General features: G+C 46.7%; 1 protein-coding gene and 1 long non-coding RNA gene across 2 annotated transcripts; one reads left to right on the plus strand and one right to left on the minus strand.

Moving 5' to 3' along the window:
• The first annotated feature begins 1,477 nt into the window (after positions 1-1,477).
• Positions 1,478-3,531, plus strand: LOC140581149 (uncharacterized). Its single transcript, XR_011984198.1, has 2 exons — positions 1,478-2,201; positions 2,926-3,531. It is a non-coding gene; the product is annotated as an uncharacterized lncRNA (long non-coding RNA).
• Positions 3,532-10,645: 7,114 nt separating this feature from the next.
• LOC111858027 (uncharacterized) lies at positions 10,646-21,607 on the minus strand. Its single transcript, XM_072703101.1, has 2 exons — positions 20,722-21,607; positions 10,646-19,271 (listed from the first exon to the last, which is right to left on the minus strand). The coding sequence occupies exon 1, from the start codon at positions 21,605-21,607 to the stop codon at positions 20,783-20,785; it is 825 nt and encodes a 274-aa protein (XP_072559202.1). The 3' UTR covers positions 10,646-19,271; positions 20,722-20,782.
• Between the last annotated feature and the right edge of the window lie 203 nt (positions 21,608-21,810).

The raw sequence follows: 21,810 nt of genomic DNA on the forward strand, positions 1-21,810 counted from the left end.
TTTCAATGTTCCAAATCATTTAATAAATGAGTCTGACAGAAATCGAAAGTTTGTTTAATTGCTTCTTTGCAAAAAGCAAAATAATAGGGTGTAAATAAATGAAACCTTTCTTTGATCCATGATAAACAATGTTTCCTGTGATGTTCAGTGTTCGCAGTGGCGGGGAGAGAATTAACATTATGCGGAATACAGAGGCGCGAGTTACAGCTGTTTGAACTACAGTATGGCAAGCCGTGAGCCCATAGGCTGTGGGTCTCTGCCCTTCCTCATCTGTCAGAGTCTTACAAAAGAGACACGAAGAAAAGTATTGCGAGTGTGGACGACAATGAAAAAACAGGCGGAATCATAAAGCGGAGGACAGGATCACAGGGGATCACGTTTTCGGGTGTGGCGGTAATTAGTACCAGGTAGTCAAAACCGTCTTTTGGCCAGAGACGAGAAAGAAACGAAACTACTGCACGAGAGGGGGAGACATCAGGATGTCTGCTCCTGTAGCTCAGCCAACAGAGCATTGCCCTAACAAGACACGAGTCGTGAGTCACAAACCCGGAGAGTCCATGTAATTTGTAACTCTTCCCGCTATTGTTGGTGGCTTTGATTAAAAATGTCGGATAAATCTTTCCTGGCTAGTACGCCGCTTTGGACTAAAGCGTCTGCTACATACCTAAAATGTAATCCACCGAAAGTGAACCGGGCATGGGACGTCGAGGCAGGATAACATGCACAAACCTTTACCGAAATTTAATGCATGAATCTGGGAGTGAATGGCGACGTGCGACCTGGCTCAAGCGACGCGGCTCACTGTCTCGAAAATTAGAGCTATTACCGTAACACCAGCGAAGACTCGCAAAGTTTGCCTTCACGTCGAGAATCTATTCTTTAGGACACTTTGGACTCATTCCACATGGCAAATTCTTTGGTGTTTTCAATCATCTGTGATTGCAGCAGTCAGATCATGTTGAAAATAAATATTTTCGATGACTGCCGTCCTACAACCTCCAGTAATCAAGGATCTTCTGTTGGAGATGTCACCGTTGTCACGGTAGCAGGAGACAACTACTGGAGCGACACTCGGAGCTCACAGGGCACCATGGGCGCCCCGATGCGCAGCAGGAAACGCAAGCGGTCTTCTGACAGCGCCGCAAGTTCTTCCAGCCCAAATGCAAAGAGGATGCGGCTGCACTAGCCGGTGTAGACCAGTTTTGGGGAACGGAGATCAACCTGACACGGGGCAATTGGCGAAGCTGTTGTGAGCTGCCATGATGAACACACGACTTTAATATGACCGAAGTTGTCGAAAGTGTATGTTTTTCAATGTTCCAAATCATTTAAATAAATGAGTCTGACAGAAATCGAAAGTTTGTTTAATTGCGTCTTTGTAAAAAGCAAAATAATAGGGTGTAAATAAATGAAACCCTTCTTTGATCCCTGATAAACAATGTTTCCTGTGATGCTCAGTGTTCGCAGTGGCGGGGAGAGAATTAACATTATGCAGAATACAGAGGCGCGAGTTACAGCTGTTTGAACTACAGTATGGCAAGCCGTGAGCCCACAGACTGTGGGTCTCTGCCCTTCCTCATTTGTCAGAGTCTTACAAAAGAGACACGAAGAAAAGTATTGCGAGTGTGGACGACAATGAAAAAACAGGCGAAATCATAAAGCGGAGGACAGGATCACAGGGGATCAAGTTTTCGGGTGTCGCGGTAATTAGTACCAGGTAGTCAAAACCGTCTTTTGGCCAGAGACGAGAAAGAAACGAAACTACTGCACGAGAGGGGGAGAAATCAGGATATCTGCTCCTGTAGCTCAGCCAACAAAGCATTGCCCTAACAAGACACGAGCCGTGAGTCGCAAACCCGGAGAGTCCATGTAAATTGTAACTCTTCCCGTTATTGTTGGTGGCTTTGATTAAAAATGTCGGATAAATGTCTCCTGGCTTGTACGCCGCTTTGGACTAAAGCGTCTGCTACATACCTAAAATGTAATCCACCGAAAGTTAACGGGGCATGGGACGTCGAGGCAGGATAGCACAAAGCTTTACCGAAATTTAATGTATGAGTCGAGGAGTTATTAGATCTATTAAAGTAACACCAGCACCGATTAGTAAAGTGCGCCTTCACGACGAGAGATGTCGCTAGTGGACACTATGGACTCGTTTCATTTTCCCTCGGACGAAGAACCAATGGATGTAACCGAATCTTGTAAGTTTCCTATCTTTTATACTTTTTGGAGAATTAACTGAAATGTAACTGAGCTGTCAGGGGCTGATGCTGAGCCTCGACGAGAGACTAAAATATGACAAGGCCATCGTCTGCCAGCATTTTAACACTTATTTTATTGTCATGTAGGTAATGGTGTCATGTTAATATATTTAGCATTTACCCATTCCACCACGCCTCCAGTAATCAGCACCGTGTACGTTCTCATTGTACAATAGTTTTTATTAATCAGATATCCCGGAAACACTTAGCTTGTCCATTCCGTGCTTCATTCAAATATTACCCTATAAACTGGAATGCTGTATGGCTAGGAAGACACCGCAAGATGTCTTTGGTGTTGACGCACTGATGGGGCGGGGAAGAGGCGGTGCGTGGAAGAAAAAGGGAGGGGCTACTGCCTATATAAACAGGTGTCAAACAGTGGAGTTCTCAGTTGGAGTCAGATCGGAATTGAAGGCATTAATATACCTCGGATGAGAACACGCAATACTTTTTCTAGATTTTTCTGTATATTCGGACATTTGTTGGCAGACAGTTTTTGCCTTTCATACATGTTTCTGCCTTCACTGAATTAGATACATTTAATTTTGGGAGTTATCTCAACAACTGTACATGGCAAATACATTTTTTATGTTTTCAATCATCTGTCCTTACAGTAGAAAGATCATATTAAAAATAAATCATTGGGATGACTGTCTTCCTACAGACTCCACTAGTCACGGATCTTCTTTTGGAGATGCCACCATGGCAGGAAGCAGCTACCAGAGCGACCCGTATACCGGTACCACCCAGGGCATCGCGGCCATGGTGCCAGAAGCTGCTGGCAACCAAAATCGCCACACCGATGACTTGGAGCTGGAAGCACTCCTGCATGAAAATGATTACCTGCAGCTGCAGTTCATAAGCAGCGTGTCCCGCATGCAGATGCTCAATGGGGAGCCGCACTACAGGTGTGCCAATTGCCTGAGATCCCACCACAGCCTCAGTGCCCTGCAGAGACACATTGCCCTCGGCAGGCAGGAGGGCTTCAGTTGCTGTGTTTTCTATCGGGCGACCTGGAAGATCCATCTCAGGGATGCAGAGAGACTCCAACAGTCGGTTGCCCCGATGCACTGCAGGAAATGCAAGCGGTCAGCTGACAGCTCCGCAAGTACATCCAGCCCCACGGCAAAGAGGAGGCGGCTGCACGGTCCTGTGTAGGCCAGCATTTGGGAACGGAGATCAGCCTGGCACGGGGCTCCCCCTCTCGTGCAGTAGCTACTGTCAACATTCCACGAGCTCAGGGTTCTAATAAAATTGTAATGTAAATTGCTGAGTGATGAAGTCTTGGTTTTGTCTGTCACTGTTCTTGTCCTGGCACATTTCTGAAACTTGGGACAGCAATTTCAAAACATCTAAAACATTCTAAATCAGGAGTCTAAACAGGCCCCGCATCGCCGGGTGGGTGGGAGGTGGTAAGGCGGTGTCGCCCTCTCAGGTGGTCTGCCCCGCCCCTCAGTGAAGATTATGGCCTAAAATGAATGATTTACTTTTATTTATTTTCATTTAGAAATACTAATACATAATTCTGCCCAGCATAATTCATTAAAGCCAAAGTCAGGTCTTCAAATCCTCACAGTCACTTGACTAGTTGTGTGGGGGAGCACAAGCTGGTTGGCAACTTTCTACGCATTTCAAGAAGGTTGTGATCTTAGCATCTATATCCATCTAGCTTTTAACAAACCAAACGGGCATATGAAAATGGAACAAAAACCCCCACAATTCATTAATAGGTAAACATTGCTGGCTCTTTTGAAATCAAGCTCAGTGAGTCGCTATCATGCGATGGTCTGTGGATGGACCGTGATTCCTGGGGTTTGTTTATCTATTAGCGTGTGTCTGTTTCTGTGTGTCAGTATAATGTGATGATACACTTCTTAAACAGCGTGCATAATCTTTGGCTTAAGTTACCACCATCCTCTGCATTACAATTGACCCCCCCATTCATGTTGCATTGATGCCGGATCTGAGCATAAAACAGCACAAGCCCCTGGTGCATCAAAATGATATATTTCCATTTGAAATCTTATGTGTGTGCAAGGTAATAAATCTACTACAAGATATCATGTATGTGCCTGGGAGTCGCCGCCATTAAATCTGAGGGGAACGTGCCCCCCTCACATTTCATAACTATTTGTTTGGACCCCCCCACATTTAACATAAAATATTAGTTTTATGCCAGTGTGTCCCCCCCACATTCAAAATGCTTCTGACACACCTGTGTATGTGCCTGTTCACAAAACAATAAAAAATAACCTCACTTTGTTTTTTCAGGTCTGGGTGAAAGTCCTGCTGCTTCAATGCTTCCTCTGTCTAATAAATGAAGCACTGGCTTCAAAAATATTAGGGAAATGTTTTGCATCAAGCCTTTTGAATTAGGCCAACTGCCGCTAAAATTATTGTCAAGGGTGGTGCCATATGGGGGGGTGGGTTTGGACGATTCCAAGGGCCCCTGAGCGATTGGGGAACTAAAAATATTGGACTGAATTGGTCTAGACTGCATGGGGGGCAGTATGATGCGCCTTCACTGGGCTCAAAATCTCCAGCAACACCCATGATTACAGTGACCCAGACACAATGTTTTACTTTTGTTGAATTACGATTTTCACTATAATATAGGCCTACATTTATAAATATCATGAACTCCTAATGAAGACAAATATTCTAATTTCAGCAAAGTTGTCCAAAGTTATTTTTGTATTATTTTTGCAATTTCCCAAATCATTTTGAATAAATCATTCTGAAAGAAATTTAAACAGCTTGTTTGATCTCTCCAGCTCCGCAAGTTCTTCCAGCCCAAAAGCAAAGAGGATGCGGCTGCACTAGCCGGTGTAGACCAGTTTTGGGGAACGGAGATCAACCTGACACGGGGCAATTGGCGAAGCTGTTGTGAGCTGCCATGATGAACACACGACTTTAATATGACCGAAGTTGTCGAAAGTGTATGTTTTTCAATGTTCCAAATCATTTAAATAAATGAGTCTGACAGAAATCGAAAGTTTGTTTAATTGCGTCTTTGTAAAAAGCAAAATAATAGGGTGTAAATAAATTAAACCCTTCTTTGATCCCTGATAAACAATGTTTCCTGTGATGTTCAGTGTTCGCAGTGGCGGGGAGAGAATTAACATTATGCAGAATACAGAGGCGCGAGTTACAGCTGTTTGAACTACAGTATGGCAAGCCGTGAGCCCATAGACTGTGGGTCTCTGCCCTTCCTTATCTGTCAGAGTCTTACAAAAGAGACACGAAGAAAAGTATTGCGAGTGTGGACGACAATGAAAAAACAGGCGGAATCATAAAGCGGAGGACAGGATCACAGGGGATCACGTTTTCGGGTGTGGCGGTAATTAGTACCAGGTAGTCAAAACCGTCTTTTGGCCAGAGACGAGAAAGAAACGAAACTACTGCACGAGAGGGGGAGACATCAGGATGTCTGCTCCTGTAGCTCAGCCAACAGAGCATTGCCCTAACAAGACACGAGTCGTGAGTCACAAACCCGGAGAGTCCATGTAATTTGTAACTCTTCCCGCTATTGTTGGTGGCTTTGATTAAAAATGTCGGATAAATGTTTCCTGGCTTGTACGCCGCTTTGGACTAAAGCGTCTGCTACATACCTAAAATGTAATCCACCGAAAGTGAACCGGGCATGGGACGTCGAGGCAGGATAGCCCAAAGCTTTACCGAAATTTAATGTATGAGTCGGGGAGTGAAGCGACGCGGCTCACTGTCTCGAAAATTAGATCTATTAAAGTAACACCAGCACCGATTAGTAAAGTGCGCCTTCACGACGAGAGATGTCGCTAATGGACACTATGGACTCGTTTCATTTTCCCTCGGACGAAGAACCAATGGATGTAACCGAATCTTGTAAGTTTCCTATCTTTTATACTTTTTGGAGAATTAACTGAAATGTAACTGAGCTGTCAGAGGCTGATGCTGAGCCTCGACGAGAGACTAAAATATGACAAGGCCATCGTCTGCCAGCATTTTAACACTTATTTTATTGTCATGTAGGTAATGGTGTCATGTTAATATATTTAGCATTTACCCATTCCACCACGCCTCCAGTAATCAGCACCGTGTACGTTCTCATTGAACAACAGTTCTTATTAATCAGATATCCCGGAAACACTTAGCTTGTCCATTCCGTGCTTCATTCAAATATTACCCTATAAACTGGAATGCTGTATGGCTAGGAAGACACCGCAAGATGTCTTTGGTGTTGACGCACTGATGGGGCGGGGAAGAGGCGGTGCGTGGAAGAAAAAGGGAGGGGCTACTGCCTATATAAACAGGTGTCAAACAGTGGAGTTTTCAGTTGGAGTCAGATCGGAATTGAAGGCATTAATATACCTCGGATGAGAACACGCAATACTTTTTCTAGATTTTTCTGTATATTCGGACATTTGTTGGCAGACAGTTTTTGCCTTTCATACATGTTTCTGCCTTCACTGAATTAGATACATTTAATTTTGGGAGTTCTCTCAACAACTGTACATGGCAAATACATTTTTTATGTTTTCAATCATCTGTCCTTACAGTAGAAAGATCATATTAAAAATAAATCATTGGGATGACTGTCTTCCTACAGACTCCACTAGTCACGGATCTTCTGTTGGAGATGCCACCATGGCAGGAAGCAGCTACCAGAGCGACCCGTATACCGGTACCACCCAGGGCATCGCGGCCATGGTGCCTGAAGCTGCTGGCCACCAATATCGCCACACCGATGACTTGGAGCTGGAAGCACTCCTGCATGAAAATGATTACCTGCAGCTGCAGTTCATAAGCAGCGTGTCCCGCATGCAGATGCTCAATGGGGAGCCGCACTACAGGTGTGCCAATTGCCTGAGATCCCACCACAGCCTCAGTGCCCTGCAGAGACACATTGCCCTCGGCAGACAGGAGGGCTTCAGTTGCTGTGTTTTCTATCGGGCGACCTGGAAGATCCATCTCAGGGATGCAGAGAGACTCCAACAGTCGGTTGCCCCGATGCACTACAGGAAACGCAAGCGGTCGGCCGACAGCTCCGCAAGTACATCCAGCCCCACGGCAAAGAGGAGGCGGCTGCACGGTCCTGTGTAGGCCAGCATTTGGGAACGGAGATCCGCCTGGCACGGGGCTCCCCCTCTCGTGCAGCAGCTGCTGTCAACATTCCATGAGCTCAGGGTTCTAATAAAATTGTAATGTAAATTGCTGAGTGATGAAGTCTTGGTTTTGTCTGTCACTGTTCTTGTCCTGGCACATTTCTGAAACTTAGGACAGCAATTTCAAAACATCTAAAACGTTCTAAATCAGGAGTCTCAACATCAGTCTGAACAGGCCCCGCATCGCCGGGTGGGTGGGAGGTGGTAAGGCGGTGTCGCCCTCTCAGGTGGTCTGCCCCGCCCCTCAGTGAAGATTATGGCCTAAAATGAAATATTTACTTTTATTTATTTTCATTTAGAAATACTAATACATAATTCAGCCCAGCATAATTCATTAAAGCCAAAGTCAGGTCTTCAAATCCTCACAGTCACTTGACTAGTTGTGTGGGGGAGCACAAGCTGGTTGGCAACTTTCTACGCATTTCAAGAAGGTTGTGAGCTTAGCATCTATATCCATCTAGCTTTTAACAAACCAAACAGACGTCTGAAAATGGAACAAAAACCCCCACAATTCATTAATAGGTAAACATTGCTGGCTCTTTTGAAATCAAGCTCAGTGAGTCGCTATCATGCGATGGTCTGTGGATGGACCGTGATTCCTGGGGTTTGTTTATCTATTAGCGTGTGTCTGTTTCTGTGTGTCAGTATAATGTGATGATACACTTCTTAAACAGCGTGCATAATCTTTGGCTTAAGTTACCACCATCCTCTGCATTACAATTGACCCCCCCATTCATGTTGCATTGATGCCGGATCTGAGCATAAAACAGCACAAGCCCCTGGTGCATCAAAATGATATATTTCCATTTGAAATCTTATGTGTGTGCAAGGTAATAAATCTACTACAAGATATCATGTATGTGCCTGGGAGTCGCCGCCATTAAATCTGAGGGGAACGTGCCCCCCTCACATTTCATAACTATTTGTTTGGACCCCCCCACATTTAACATAAAATATTAGTTTTATGCCAGTGTGTCCCCCCCACATTCAAAATGCTTCTGACACACCTGTGTATGTGCCTGTTCACAAAACAATAAAAAATAACCTCACTTTGTTTTTTCAGGTCTGGGTGAAAGTCCTGCTGCTTCAATGCTTCCTCTGTCTAATAAATGAAGCACTGGCTTCAAAAATATTAGGGAAATGTTTTGCATCAAGCCTTTTGAATTAGGCCAACTGCCGCTAAAATTATTGTCAAGGGTGGTGCCATATGGGGGGGTGGGTTTGGACGATTCCAAGGGCCCCTGAGCGATTGGGGAACTAAAAATATTGGACTGAATTGGTCTAGACTGCATGGGGGGCAGTATGATGCGCCTTCACTGGGCTCAAAATCTCCAGCAACACCCATGATTACAGTGACCCAGACACAATGTTTTACTTTTGTTGAATTACGATTTTCACTATAATATAGGCCTACATTTATAAATATCATGAACTCCTAATGAAGACAAATATTCTAATTTCAGCAAAGTTGTCCAAAGTTATTTTTGTATTATTTTTGCAATTTCCCAAATCATTTTGAATAAATCATTCTGAAAGAAATTTAAACAGCTTGTTTGATCTCTCCAGCTCCGCAAGTTCTTCCAGCCCAAAAGCAAAGAGGATGCGGCTGCACTAGCCGGTGTAGACCAGTTTTGGGGAACGGAGATCAACCTGACACGGGGCAATTGGCGAAGCTGTTGTGAGCTGCCATGATGAACACACGACTTTAATATGACCGAAGTTGTCGAAAGTGTATGTTTTTCAATGTTCCAAATCATTTAAATAAATGAGTCTGACAGAAATCGAAAGTTTGTTTAATTGCGTCTTTGTAAAAAGCAAAATAATAGGGTGTAAATAAATTAAACCCTTCTTTGATCCCTGATAAACAATGTTTCCTGTGATGTTCAGTGTTCGCAGTGGCGGGGAGAGAATTAACATTATGCGGAATACAGAGGCGCGAGTTACAGCTGTTTGAACTACAGTATGGCAAGCCGTGAGCCCATAGACTGTGGATCTCTGCCCTTCCTTATCTGTCAGAGTCTTACAAAAGAGACACGAAGAAAAGTATTGCGAGTGTGGACGACAATGAAAAAACAGGCGGAATCATAAAGCGGAGGACAAGATCACAGGGGATCACGTTTTCGGGTGTGGCGGTAATTAGTACCAGGTAGTCAAAACCGTCTTTTGGCCAGAGACGAGAAAGAAACGAAACTACTGCACGAGAGGGGGAGACATCAGGATGTCTGCTCCTGTAGCTCAGCCAACAGAGCATTGCCCTAACAAGACACGAGTCGTGAGTCACAAACCCGGAGAGTCCATGTAATTTGTAACTCTTCCCGCTATTGTTGGTGGCTTTGATTAAAAATGTCGGATAAATGTCTCCTGGCTTGTACGCCGCTTTGGACTAAAGCGTCTGCTACATACCTAAAATGTAATCCACCGAAAGTTAACGGGGCATGGGACGTCGAGGCAGGATAGCACAAAGCTTTACCGAAATTTAATGTATGAGTCGGGGAGTGAAGCGACGCGGCTCACTGTCTCGAAAATTAGATCTATTAAAGTAACACCAGCACCGATTAGTAAAGTGCGCCTTCACGACGAGAGATGTCGCTAATGGACACTATGGACTCGTTTCATTCTCCCTCGGACGAAGAACCAATGGATGTAACCGAATCTTGTAAGTTTCCTATCTTTTATACTTTTTGGAGAATTAACTGAAATGTAACTGAGCTGTCAGGGGTTGATGCTGAGCCTCGATGAGAGACTAAAATATGACAAGGCCATCGTCTGCCAGCATTTTAACACTTATTTTATTGTCATGTAGGTAATGGTGTCATGTTAATATATTTAGCATTTACCCATTCCACCACGCCTCCAGTAATCAGCACCGTGTACGTTCTCATTGTACAATAGTTTTTATTAATCAGATATCCCGGAAACACTTAGCTTGTCCATTCCGTGCTTCATTCAAATATTACCCTATAAACTGGAATGCTGTATGGCTAGGAAGACACCGCAAGATGTCTTTGGTGTTGACGCACTGATGGGGCGGGGAAGAGGCGGTGCGTGGAAGAAAAAGGGAGGGGCTACTGCCTATATAAACAGGTGTCAAACAGTGGAGTTCTCAGTTGGAGTCAGATCGGAATTGAAGGCATTAATATACCTCGGATGAGAACACGCAATACTTTTTCTAGATTTTTCTGTATATTCGGACATTTGTTGGCAGACAGTTTTTGCCTTTCATACATGTTTCTGCCTTCACTGAATTAGATACATTTAATTTTGGGAGTTATCTCAACAACTGTACATGGCAAATACATTTTTTATGTTTTCAATCATCTGTCCTTACAGTAGAAAGATCATATTAAAAATAAATCATTGGGATGACTGTCTTCCTACAGACTCCACTAGTCACGGATCTTCTGTTGGAGATGCCACCATGGCAGGAAGCAGCTACCAGAGCAACCCGTATACCGGTACCACCCAGGGCATCGCGGCCATGGTGCCTGAAGCTGCTGGCCACCAATATCGCCACACCGATGACTTGGAGCTGGAAGCACTCCTGCATGAAAATGATTACCTGCAGCTGCAGTTCATAAGCAGCGTGTCCCGCATGCAGATGCTCAATGGGGAGCCGCACTACAGGTGTGCCAATTGCCTGAGATCCCACCACAGCCTCAGTGCCCTGCAGAGACACATTGCCCTCGGCAGGCAGGAGGGCTTCAGTTGCTGTGTTTTCTATCGGGCGACCTGGAAGATCCATCTCAGGGATGCAGAGAGACTCCAACAGTCGGTTGCCCCGATGCACTGCAGGAAACGCAAGCGGTCAGCTGACAGCTCCGCAAGTACATCCAGCCCCACGGCAAAGAGGAGGCGGCTGCACGGTCCTGTGTAGGCCAGCATTTGGGAACGGAGATCAGCCTGGCACGGGGCTCCCCCCCTCCTGCAGCAGCTGCTGTCAACATTCCACGAGCTCAGGGTTCTAATAAAATTGTAATGTAAATTGCTGAGTGATGAAGTCTTGGTTTTGTCTGTCACTGTTCTTGTCCTGGCACATTTCTGAAACTTGGGACAGCAATTTCAAAACATCTAAAACGTTCTAAATCAGGAGTCTTAACATCAGTCTAAACAGGCCCCACATCGCCGGGTGGGTGGGAGGTGGTAAGACGGTGTCGCCCTCTCAGGTGGTCTGCCCCGCCCCTCAGTGAAGATTATGGCCTAAAATGAAATATTTACTTTTATTTATTTTCATTTAGAAATACTAATACATAATTCAGCCCAGCATAATTCATTAAAGCCAAAGTCAGGTCTTCAAATCCTCACAGTCACTTGACTAGTTGTGTGGGGGAGCACAAGCTGGTTGGCAACTTTCTACGCATTTCAAGAAGGTTGTGAGCTTAGCATCTATATCCATCTAGCTTTTAACAAACCAAACGGGCATCTGAAAATGGAACAAAACCCCCCACAATTCATTAATAGGTAAACATTGCTGGCTCTTTTGAAATCAAGCTCAGTGCGATGGTCTGTGGATGGAACGTGATTCCTGGGGTTTGTTGATCTATTAGCATGTGTCTGTTTCTGTGTGTCAGTATAGTGTGATGATACACTTCTTGAACAGCGTGCATAATCTTTGGCTTAAGTTACCACCCCTCCTCTGCATTACAATTGACCCCCCCATTCATGTTGCATTGATGCCGGATCTGAGCATAAAACAGCAAAAGCCCCTGGTGCATCAAAATGATATATTTCCATTTGAAATCTTATGTGTGTGCAAGGTAATAAATCTACTACAAGATATCATGTATGTGCCTGGGAGTCGCCGCCATTAAATCTGAGGGGAACGTGCCCCCCTCACATTTCATAACTATTTGTTTGGACCCCCCCACATTTAACATAAAATATTAGTTTTATGCCAGTGTGTCCCCCCCACATTCAAAATGCTTCTGACTAGAGGTCGACCGATATATCGGCCGGCCGATATATCGGGCCGATATTTAGCATTTTTTTATGTATCGGCATCGGCCGATATCCGAGTGCACGACGCCGATTTTCAGACAGGCACGTCTGCGGGCAGCCCAGTGTTATTGTTGCTGTGGAACACGTGACCCATGCTGCCTTGTGCAGGACCACAGCCAGAAGTTTTGGAAGAGTCCTGGGATAAAACGCTAAGGCTTAAATTCTGATCTTTCAATGACCTGTTTATTTAAGTAGTTTGCTATGAAATGTTGCTTTTAAAGAAAACGCGAATTACGCTATTGGGAACTGGGGTAATGATAATGAGCCTTCAACCAACTGTAGCTTACAGGTAACATGAAGGATCATTGATTCTAATAGAGTTCGTTTTGTGCGCTTATTGGTGGGCTCACAGACGTTTTTTAATCGTTAAAAATCATTTTAATTGTTAACATTTTAATTATTACCATATCAGCCCGATGTTATCAGTTATCTTTTTTTTCTTGTGTCGGAGAGTTTCACTTTGTGAGTGTGTGGGGCGGAGCAGGCGGCTCTCAAATACTGCAGCGTGTGTGAGAGTTGCGTTACTCTGCCCTGATCACAGACAGTGCCGTCCTCGGAGACACAGAGCTGCTAAGAACAGTGCATGGCGGAGAAAAGTGTTTGTTCGAAAGCGTGGTTACCATTTACTTGAGCTGATGCTGACAATGGTCCTTCTGTGCAACTTTTTTTCATTTGAGACCGGAGATTCAAACAATTTGTCAGACGTCTAGATAAAAAGTGCATGACTTTGCGCAGTTAGTTTCCTCATTAAACATGTCTATCCTTTATACGGGCTTATACGTAGACAACGTCACAATCACTAGGGGCTTATGTTGTCCTTGCATACAAGGCTGTGCAATACCACAGTTATTTTATTTTATTTTCCGGGATCACTAGATTCTGATTGTGAATTTGGCTTTAAGCTATCTGTCTGGTTTGATTCCTTTATGTTGGATATATGTATATATCATTTAGGTTTAAATTCGAAGACGAGCCAGATTACTTTGCAGTGTAATCTGTAATTTGTATTTATAATGTTAAGTCTGGCATTGCGTTATTTATGTTTACAGACCACACCCTAATTCCACGTAATAAAGTATCAACAGTTGCAGTTGTGTCAGAGTTCTGACTGGACTCCCCACAGCGATTCAAACGTACCTACTCAGCGCACAAACACTCCAGCACAATTTGGTCCTTCGAGCCGGATCAGCGAATTGCTGTGTGACGATGCAACTTCCCGGGCTGGATGAGAGTGGTCTTAGACCCAGACGGCAGGCAACAATCCCGTCCCACCTTCTGGACTATGAATTAAGTAGGCCAGGGTTACAGAGACGTGCCCAGTTCCCAGTGCCCCAGCACATACAGGAAGCAGATCATGAGTCGCTGGAGCCAGATGTACCCTCTAGGTCAGGGTTATTCAACTCACGGTCCTCGAGGTCCGAGCACTGCTGGTTTTCCAGCCTTTCTTTACCTGTCAGTCAGGTGTGAAGCCTCTGACCAATCAGAATCAGTAATTATTAAACAACTACCTGGGAGAACTGAAAACACGGCCTGGATTTGGAATCGAGGTCCAGAGTTGAAGAACCCTGCTCTAGGTCCATGTCACCAATCAGCCAAGGCAGCGCACTGGATCAGAGCCCACTGACCAGGGACAGGGATGACATGAGTGGTGAGGCAGAGGGTCTGCATTCTGCAGTGCGTCAGAGGTCAGATCTGTCTACCCAGTTACAGCAGATAAATAGGGAGAATGCTACTCTGAGGCAGCAGATTAGCCAAGTACCTGAACTTGTAGCCATGATGAAGGAGATGAGGCAGCAGAACGCTGAACTCCGGCAGCAGTTCCAGAGCTGGGTAACGGAGATAAGCACCCCCTCCAGACATGCAGTAGCGCAGCAATCTCCATATTCCTGTCTACTAGCAGGATCAGATAACCGTGGGCAGGAGAGACGCTATTCATGGCCACCCCAGATGCAAGACACGGTGCAGCCTACTACATGCAGAGAAGTGCCGTTTGTCTCACCTGAAGATGGCAACGAGCTATCAGATGACCTCTTCCACCTTAGAGTCACCAATCAGGTAGAAGAGGATGCCGCTCACATGCCAGACCATTCTGCTCCATCTCGAGTCAGCTTTCCCTGTGCAGACCGTTACGGTCAGAGAACCCAGGCGAGGCCATTGCCACATCAACCACAGCATGGGTACACAGGTGGAATGCAGAGAGGACACGCCCCTCCTCATTCCTACTATGCGCACCCACCACGTGCCCAAGAGCTTACTTACCGAGGGCCTAAGCCGACCATCCCCCACCTGCTGTCGCCCGATCCAAGAGAGTTTGCTAGGATGAAGATTGCACTGGAGAATATCCTTCCTGATGATGCCACAGAGAGGTATAAGTTCCAGATCCTCACAGATCACCTTAGATGTGAAGAAGCTTTGCTGGTGGCAGATTCATATTGCAATTCCAGACAGCCTTACACAGACACAATGCTAGCTCTCACTAAGATGTATGGGCAGCCTCACAAGCTGGCTATGCAGCGTATCACAGAGTTAATGGACGGCCCAAGTGTTCGCAGTGGAGATATAAAGGCCTTTCGTTTGTCCGCTCTCCATGTACGCTCATTGGTGGGTATGCTGGAGCAGCTAGGGACAAGAGGCCGGGTAGAGCTTCAGTGTGGCTCCCACGTGTCACGACTGCTAGGTAAGCTGCCCCATGACCTCACTGCTAACTTTAAGAGATTCATCCACCCTATGAGAGTAGCTATCCCCACGCTCGTTGACTTTGCTGAATGGCTGGAATACGAGCTTGAAGTGCAAGAAGAGAGTGTAAGGTATGGCAACTACAAGAAAGAGGAGCCATTCAACAAGAAGAGAGATTGCCGGAAGGAGGTAAAGCAGACCAGTAGGACCACTACTGTTCTCCTGGGGACAGAGGTGGCTGCAGAAGCTAGCTTCCCGGCAGACCCACCTGCGTCAGAGCCCCTAGCAAGTAGCTCTAGTAAGATGGAAAAGGGGAAGGCCTACTGCCCGTATTGCGACAATGATAAGCACTTATTAAACAACTGTGCTAATTTCAAGCAGCTAAACAAGGAGCAGAAGGTGCAGTGGATTAAAGGTAACGAAGTGCTGGCGATGTGGCCGTGGGCATCAGGCAGCAAAGTGTACCCTGAAAGCCCCTTGCAAGATATGCAATAGAAGGCATCTGCCTGTGCTGCATGAGGTGAATGAGAGAGTAGAGGACAATCCCCGAACACCAATGGCCGCTAAGACCGAGAATTGTCTTGTGAGTACAGAGAGTAAGGTTCTGTATGTCGACCGCCCAGCTTATAATTGTAAGGTGCTTCTGAAGGTTAGTAAGGTCATCATAAGGAATGGCGACAGGTCTCTGGAGACATATGCTGTTCTGGATGATGGCTCAGAGCGTACCATACTCCTTCACCCGGTAGTGAGGAAGCTGGGTCTTAAGGGCAGACCAGAGGAGCTGGCCCTCCGCACAGTCAGACAGGAGCTGCAAGTGCTTCAGGGTGAGTCAGTATCCTTCATAATATCCCCTGTAGCAGAGCCGAAGAAGTATATGATTGACAGTGCATTCTCCGCTACGTCTCTGGGGCTTGCGGAACACACCCATCCCGTTAGTGCACTGCAGCAGAAGTATAAACATCTAGCTGGGTTGCCTCTTCAGTCCCTGCAATGAGTACGCCCCATGCTACTGATTGGCTCTGACTGTGCCCACCTCATTATGCCTATAGAACCAGTTCGATTGGGCCCTCCTGGAGGTCCAGCCGCTGTGAGGACACGTCTGGGATGGACTCTACAAGGCCCAGCTCAGGATACCAAGTATGGCCCTCAAATGCCGCAGTGCCTCTTCACATCTGTGTCATCCTCATCGGACCTCTTCTCATGCATAGAGAAGTTGTGGCAGATGGATGTGCTTCCATATCGCAATGAGAAGCTGGTCGTGAGATCCCGACAAGATGAGGAAGCAGTGGCTCTCCTTCAGCAGCAGACGGTCAGGGTGAATGTTGATGGCCTCGAGCGGTATGCCACACCCCTCCTACGAGTGAAGAACATGCCTAGACTGCACGCCTCACCAGAAGCTGTACTACCACATCTGAGAGGCACTGAGAAGCGGCTGGCGAAGGCCCCAGAACAAGCCTCTGCTTATCAGGTGGAGATCCATAAATTAGAAGAAGCAGGCTATGTGGTGAAATTAGAGCCACATCAGATAGAGAAGTCGGAGAAGACATGGTATATACCCCACCATATAGTCCAACACAATGGAAAGAACCGGGTGGTATATAACTGCTCTTTCCAGCACCAGGGGCACAATTTAAATGAACTCCTACTGCCTGGTCCTACCTTAGGTCCCTCGTTACTGGCTGTACTGCTACGCTTCCGGGAACATGCCATCGCCTTCAGTAGTGACATTCGTGGGATGTTCCACCAAGTGCGGCTGCTCCCCACAGATAGACCACTGCTGCGGTTTCTGTGGAGAGATATGAAGCGAGACTGCCCACCGAGCGTATACGAGTGGCACGTGCTTCCCTTTGGTACAACCTGTAGCCCCTGTTGTGTGACGTTTGCATTGCAGAAGCACGTGACAGATCATAACCAGCCAGATGAGGATGTATGGGTTGCCGTACACAAGTCGTTCTACGTAGACAACTGTCTACTGAGCCTCACTTCAAAGGATAGGGCTAAAGCTCTAATCGACAAACTGCGTCACCTCTTAGCTGAGGGGGGTTTTGAGTTAAAGCAGTGGTCAAGCAATGACCCATCTATCATTGACCACCTCCCAGCTGAAGCCAGATCAACCAGCTGTGAGTTGTGGCTTAGTCACGGTCGACCAGATGCTCAGGAGTCTGCCCTCGGCCTGCAGTGGAACTGTAAGTCCGACATTCTCACCTACAAGCATCGTCAGGTAAAGTATTCTGTAGCCACTATGAGGAACATATATAAAGTTCTTGCTAGCCTATATGACCCTCTTGGCTACATAGTACCTTATACAACCCGAGCAAAGATACTTGTGCAGCGCTTGTGGGACAAGAAAAGGGAGTGGGATGATCCCCATCTACCAGAGGAACTGCTGCACTCATGGCATACCTGGGAGGCAGAGCTGGAACATCTGCAAAGGATAGCGTTACCCAGGTGCTACTCCAGCCCAGAAATGGACAACCCCAGCAGTATGAGAGACATCCATGTGTTCTGCGATGCTTCAGAGCAGGCATATGGATCTGTCGCTTATCTCAGGACTGAGGATAAAAAGGGCAAGGTTGAGGTCTCTTTCCTTGCGGCACGCTCCCGCGTTGCACCCCGGAAGCAGCAGTCCATTCCACGCTTGGAGCTGTGTGCAGCCCTCACAGGAGCACAGCTCTACAGGGTTATATCCACTGAGCTAACCCTTCCCATCCGTAGCTGCACATTGTGGTCTGACTCAATGACTGTCCTTACATGGGTGTTGTCAGATTCATGTCGCTACAAAGTTTTTGTGGGTACTCGAGTTGCGGAGATCCAGGAGCTGACAGAGTCTTCTGTATGGCGATACGTGCCATCGGAAGATAACCCAGCTGACGACATCACGCGAGGACTTGCTCTTCTGGATATGTGTGATGGCAGCCGATGGACCCATGGCCCAGCCTTTCTGAAGTGTCCACCCGATGGATGGCCTGCGAAGCTGAGTTTGCCTCATGTCGAGCCCGACAGCGAGATGAGAAGATCAGCTATAGTCATCCTGGCAACCTCCGTTTCACATCTGCCAGATCTCCAGCAACACCAGACCAGGTGCGACTACCTGGATACTATTGCGCGTCGGCTGCACGGGGCAGCTACACCAGAGACTCCAATTACAGCTGAGGATTATGCCAATGCTGAATTGGACGCCCTGCGACAGGCTCAGAGAGATTCCTTCCCAGACGAGGTAGCCCAGCTAAAGGCCGGTAAACCAGTGGTGAGAACCAGTCGTCTCCTCACACTTGCTCCAGAATTTGATGAGACCACCGGCCTCATCAGAGTGGGTGGCCGCCTCCGCCGTAGCAATGACCTGTCATTAGACACTATACACCCCATTGTCCTTGACCCTAAGCATCCCTTCACCAGGTTAATCATACAGGATTATGATGACAAGTTACACCATCCTGGGTCTGAGAGGGTGTTTTCGGACATTAGAAGAAGATATTGGGTGTTACGTGGGCGTGAAGCCGTGCGGCACTACCAGAAGCACTGTGCTGAGTGCAAGAAATGGAGAGGCCATCCCACTCCACCTAAGATGGCTGACCTCCCTCCTGCACGACAGCGCATATTCAAGCCTGCATTTTACTCCACGGGTGTTGATTGTTTTGGGCCATTCACCATCAAGGTTGGACGCCGGAATGAGAAAAGGTGGGGAATTCTGTTTAAATGCATGACTACCCGAGCAGTCCATGTAGACCTTCTTAGTAGTATAGATTCCGACGCGTTCCTGATGGCCCTGAGACGTTTCATAGCCCGGTGGGGAAAGCCTCATGAGGTCCTGTGTGACCAAGGCACGAATTTTAGAGGCGGAGACAGCGAACTCCAGCAAGCCTTCACCAACCTCCATCCTCAGCTCCAAGACCAATTAACTAACCAGCAGATCAGATTTGTCTTCAACCCACCTGGGGCACCACATTTTGGAGGGTGCTGGGAAAGGGAGATCCGCTCTCTCAAAACAGCACTCAGGGTAACAATAGGAGCCCAGACGGTTACTGAAGAGGTATTGCGCACAGTCCTTATTGAGATTGAAGGAATCCTCAATTCGAAGCCTCTTGGGTACACTTCATCAGATGTAGCAGACCCTGATCCCATCACCCCCAACTGTCTTCTCATGGGGCGGCGAGACGCGTCTCTACCCCAAGTCGTCTATGAAGGCCCTGAGATTCTGGGTCGAAGAAGATGGCGACATAGTCAGGTATTAGCTGACAACTTTTGAGTATTTGGATTTTGGATTTATGTTGGATATATGTATATATCATTTAGGTTTAAATTCGAAGACGAGCCAGATTACTTCGCAGTGTAATCTGTAATTTGTATTTATAATGTTAAGTCTGGCATTGCGTTATTTATGTTTACAGACCACACCCTAATTCCACGTAATAAAGTATCAACAGTTGCAGTTGTGTCAGAGTTCTGACTGGACTCCCCACAGCGATTCGAACGTACCTACTCAGCGCACAAACACTCCAGCACAGAATGAGTTTGCTGCTAAAGAGATTCTGATGCTGCTATCTTTATTGTTTATAAGTTTAAGTTGTTTATAAGTTGTATTGTGTTTTTGTTATTTAAGTTTATATTTAAATTTACACAAGTCAGTATTCAATAAATGCTAAGTTGAGAAATTTTGTGTATCGTTTGTTATTATTAATGTGATATTTTACCATGCAAATAGAGGGGAAAACGTCCAATTTTCGGCCAAAAAATATCGGCAGCATATATCGCCCATCGGCTGACCCTGACTCCTAAATATCGGCATCGGCTATTGAAAAACCCATATCGGTCGACCTCTAAGACCAACACTATCAAGGCAAGATGTAAAGTCCTTGGTCATAATAGATTTAGAATCATTCATGTGTATATTAAAATCACCCAGTACTATTACATTAGGACACTGTGAAGAAAAATAAGAAATAAAAGCAGAGAATTCATTTATAAAATCATTATTAGGCTTGGGCGGACGGTAGACAGTAGAGACTATGACCGGAGTAGACCCATTCAATTGTATGGAGATTGATTCGAATGAGCGATATGAAGGCGGGGGCACCGTTGAAACGTTCCACTTTTTACTGTGAATTATCGCAAGACCACCACCTCTTCCTAATTCACGGGGCTGACAAACATATGCAAACCCCGGTGGAGTACAGTCATTAAGTTGTGAAAAGTCTCCAGGTTGTAAGACAAAGAAAATCCAATTTACGATCAACCAAGAGATCCTGAAGGAGGGGACCCTTACTCGTGACAGAGCGGGTATTAAATAAACCAAAATTGACATTGTTGCAGTCCATTCTGGAGTTGACCTGTGTCAATCTGGCTAGGCTGGCCAGCACCCTACGGTCAACTTTCCCACCAGCAAATTTATAATGATGACGAGTAGAGGATCAAATAGATGGTATTAACTTGGAGGTATCAACACTAAAGCCCCTACGTGAACCACGATGGATGTATTTCCGACAGGGGTAGCGAAGAATATCTAAACAGTGGTACAATACTAATTGTGGACTGGGGGCATAATTGCAGAAGCTCAGCAGCCGTGTATCGCAGTATCGCTGCTGATGGGTTAAACATGAAGGACAAAATAGTCCAGGCAGCGAGTAAACCACAGACAAATGGCGTACTTATCCACATGATTGCCGGTGAAAGCAGAGGAGAGCAGCAACAGATCCAGTGGTATCTTTCTCAGCAACGATGTGATGAGCACAGCTTGGAAGCGCATACGGCAGCGACGCAGGCAGCGTACTCAGCGGCGGCGTAGTAGGTGTTCAGGGAAGCGGCGTAGGCAGCGGCGGCGCAGGCAGCGCACTCGGCGGCGGCGTAGTAGGTGTTCAGGGAAGTGGCGTAGGCAGCGGCGACGCAGGCAGCGTACTCGGCGGCGGCGTAGTAGGTGTTCAGGGAAGCGGCGTAGGCAGCGGCGGCGCAGGCAGCGCACTCGGCGGCGGCGTAGTAGGTGTTCAGGGAAGCGGCGTAGGCAGCAGCGGCGCAGGCAGCGCACTCGGCGGCGGCGTAGTAGGTGCTCACGGCAGCTGCATAGGCAGCGCTCGCAGCGGCAGCGTTGGCAGCGCTCTTGGCTGCAGTGTAAAAGGTGCGTACTGCGGCAGCGTTGGCAGTGCTCTCGGCGACGACGTAGTAGGTGCTCACGGCAGCGGCGTAGGCAGCGCTCACGGCGGCGACGTAGAAGTTGCAGGTGCTCACGGCAGCTGCGTAGGCAGCGCTCGCAGCGGCAGCGTTGGCAGCGCTCTTGGCTGCGGTGTAAAAGGTGCGTACTGCGGCAGCGTTGGCAGTGCTCTCGGAGACGACGTAGTAGGTGCTCACGGCAGCGGCGTAGGCAGCGCTCTCAGCGGCAGCGTGACAGGAAGGCCAGCAGGTAGCAGACAATGGCAGTAAGCGGCGATAGGAGAAACCGAGAAGCAGCGGCAACCAATTTGCGCCAGCGTCCGCTTCCGGTCTTCTTGTAGAGGCAGCCAAAATGGATAATAAATGGAAATGCCATTTGAAATGAGTCATCACCTCTGGAAGCTACCGTCTTTGAAGTGAGAGAAATTAATTTCCGTGGTTTTCAGTAATTTCTCAAGTAACGTATTGAATTATTGTAAACTTTTTTGTTGGATATTTCTGTAAAATTCCACTTGTAGTAAGTGAGTCTTCACCTCTGGCACTCACTGAAAAATTTAATGAGAAATTCATTTGTGTGATTTTCAGTAATTTTT

The sequence above is a fragment of the Paramormyrops kingsleyae genome, chromosome 19 (genome assembly GCF_048594095.1).
Source record: "Paramormyrops kingsleyae isolate MSU_618 chromosome 19, PKINGS_0.4, whole genome shotgun sequence".
NCBI lineage: Eukaryota > Metazoa > Chordata > Actinopteri > Osteoglossiformes > Mormyridae > Paramormyrops > Paramormyrops kingsleyae.

What these genes read in the sequence shown, in the direction of transcription:
- LOC111858027 (XM_072703101.1), bottom strand. Translation starts at nt 21,607, where the DNA reads ATGACTCATTTCAAATGGCATTTCCATTTATTATCCATTTTGGCTGCC.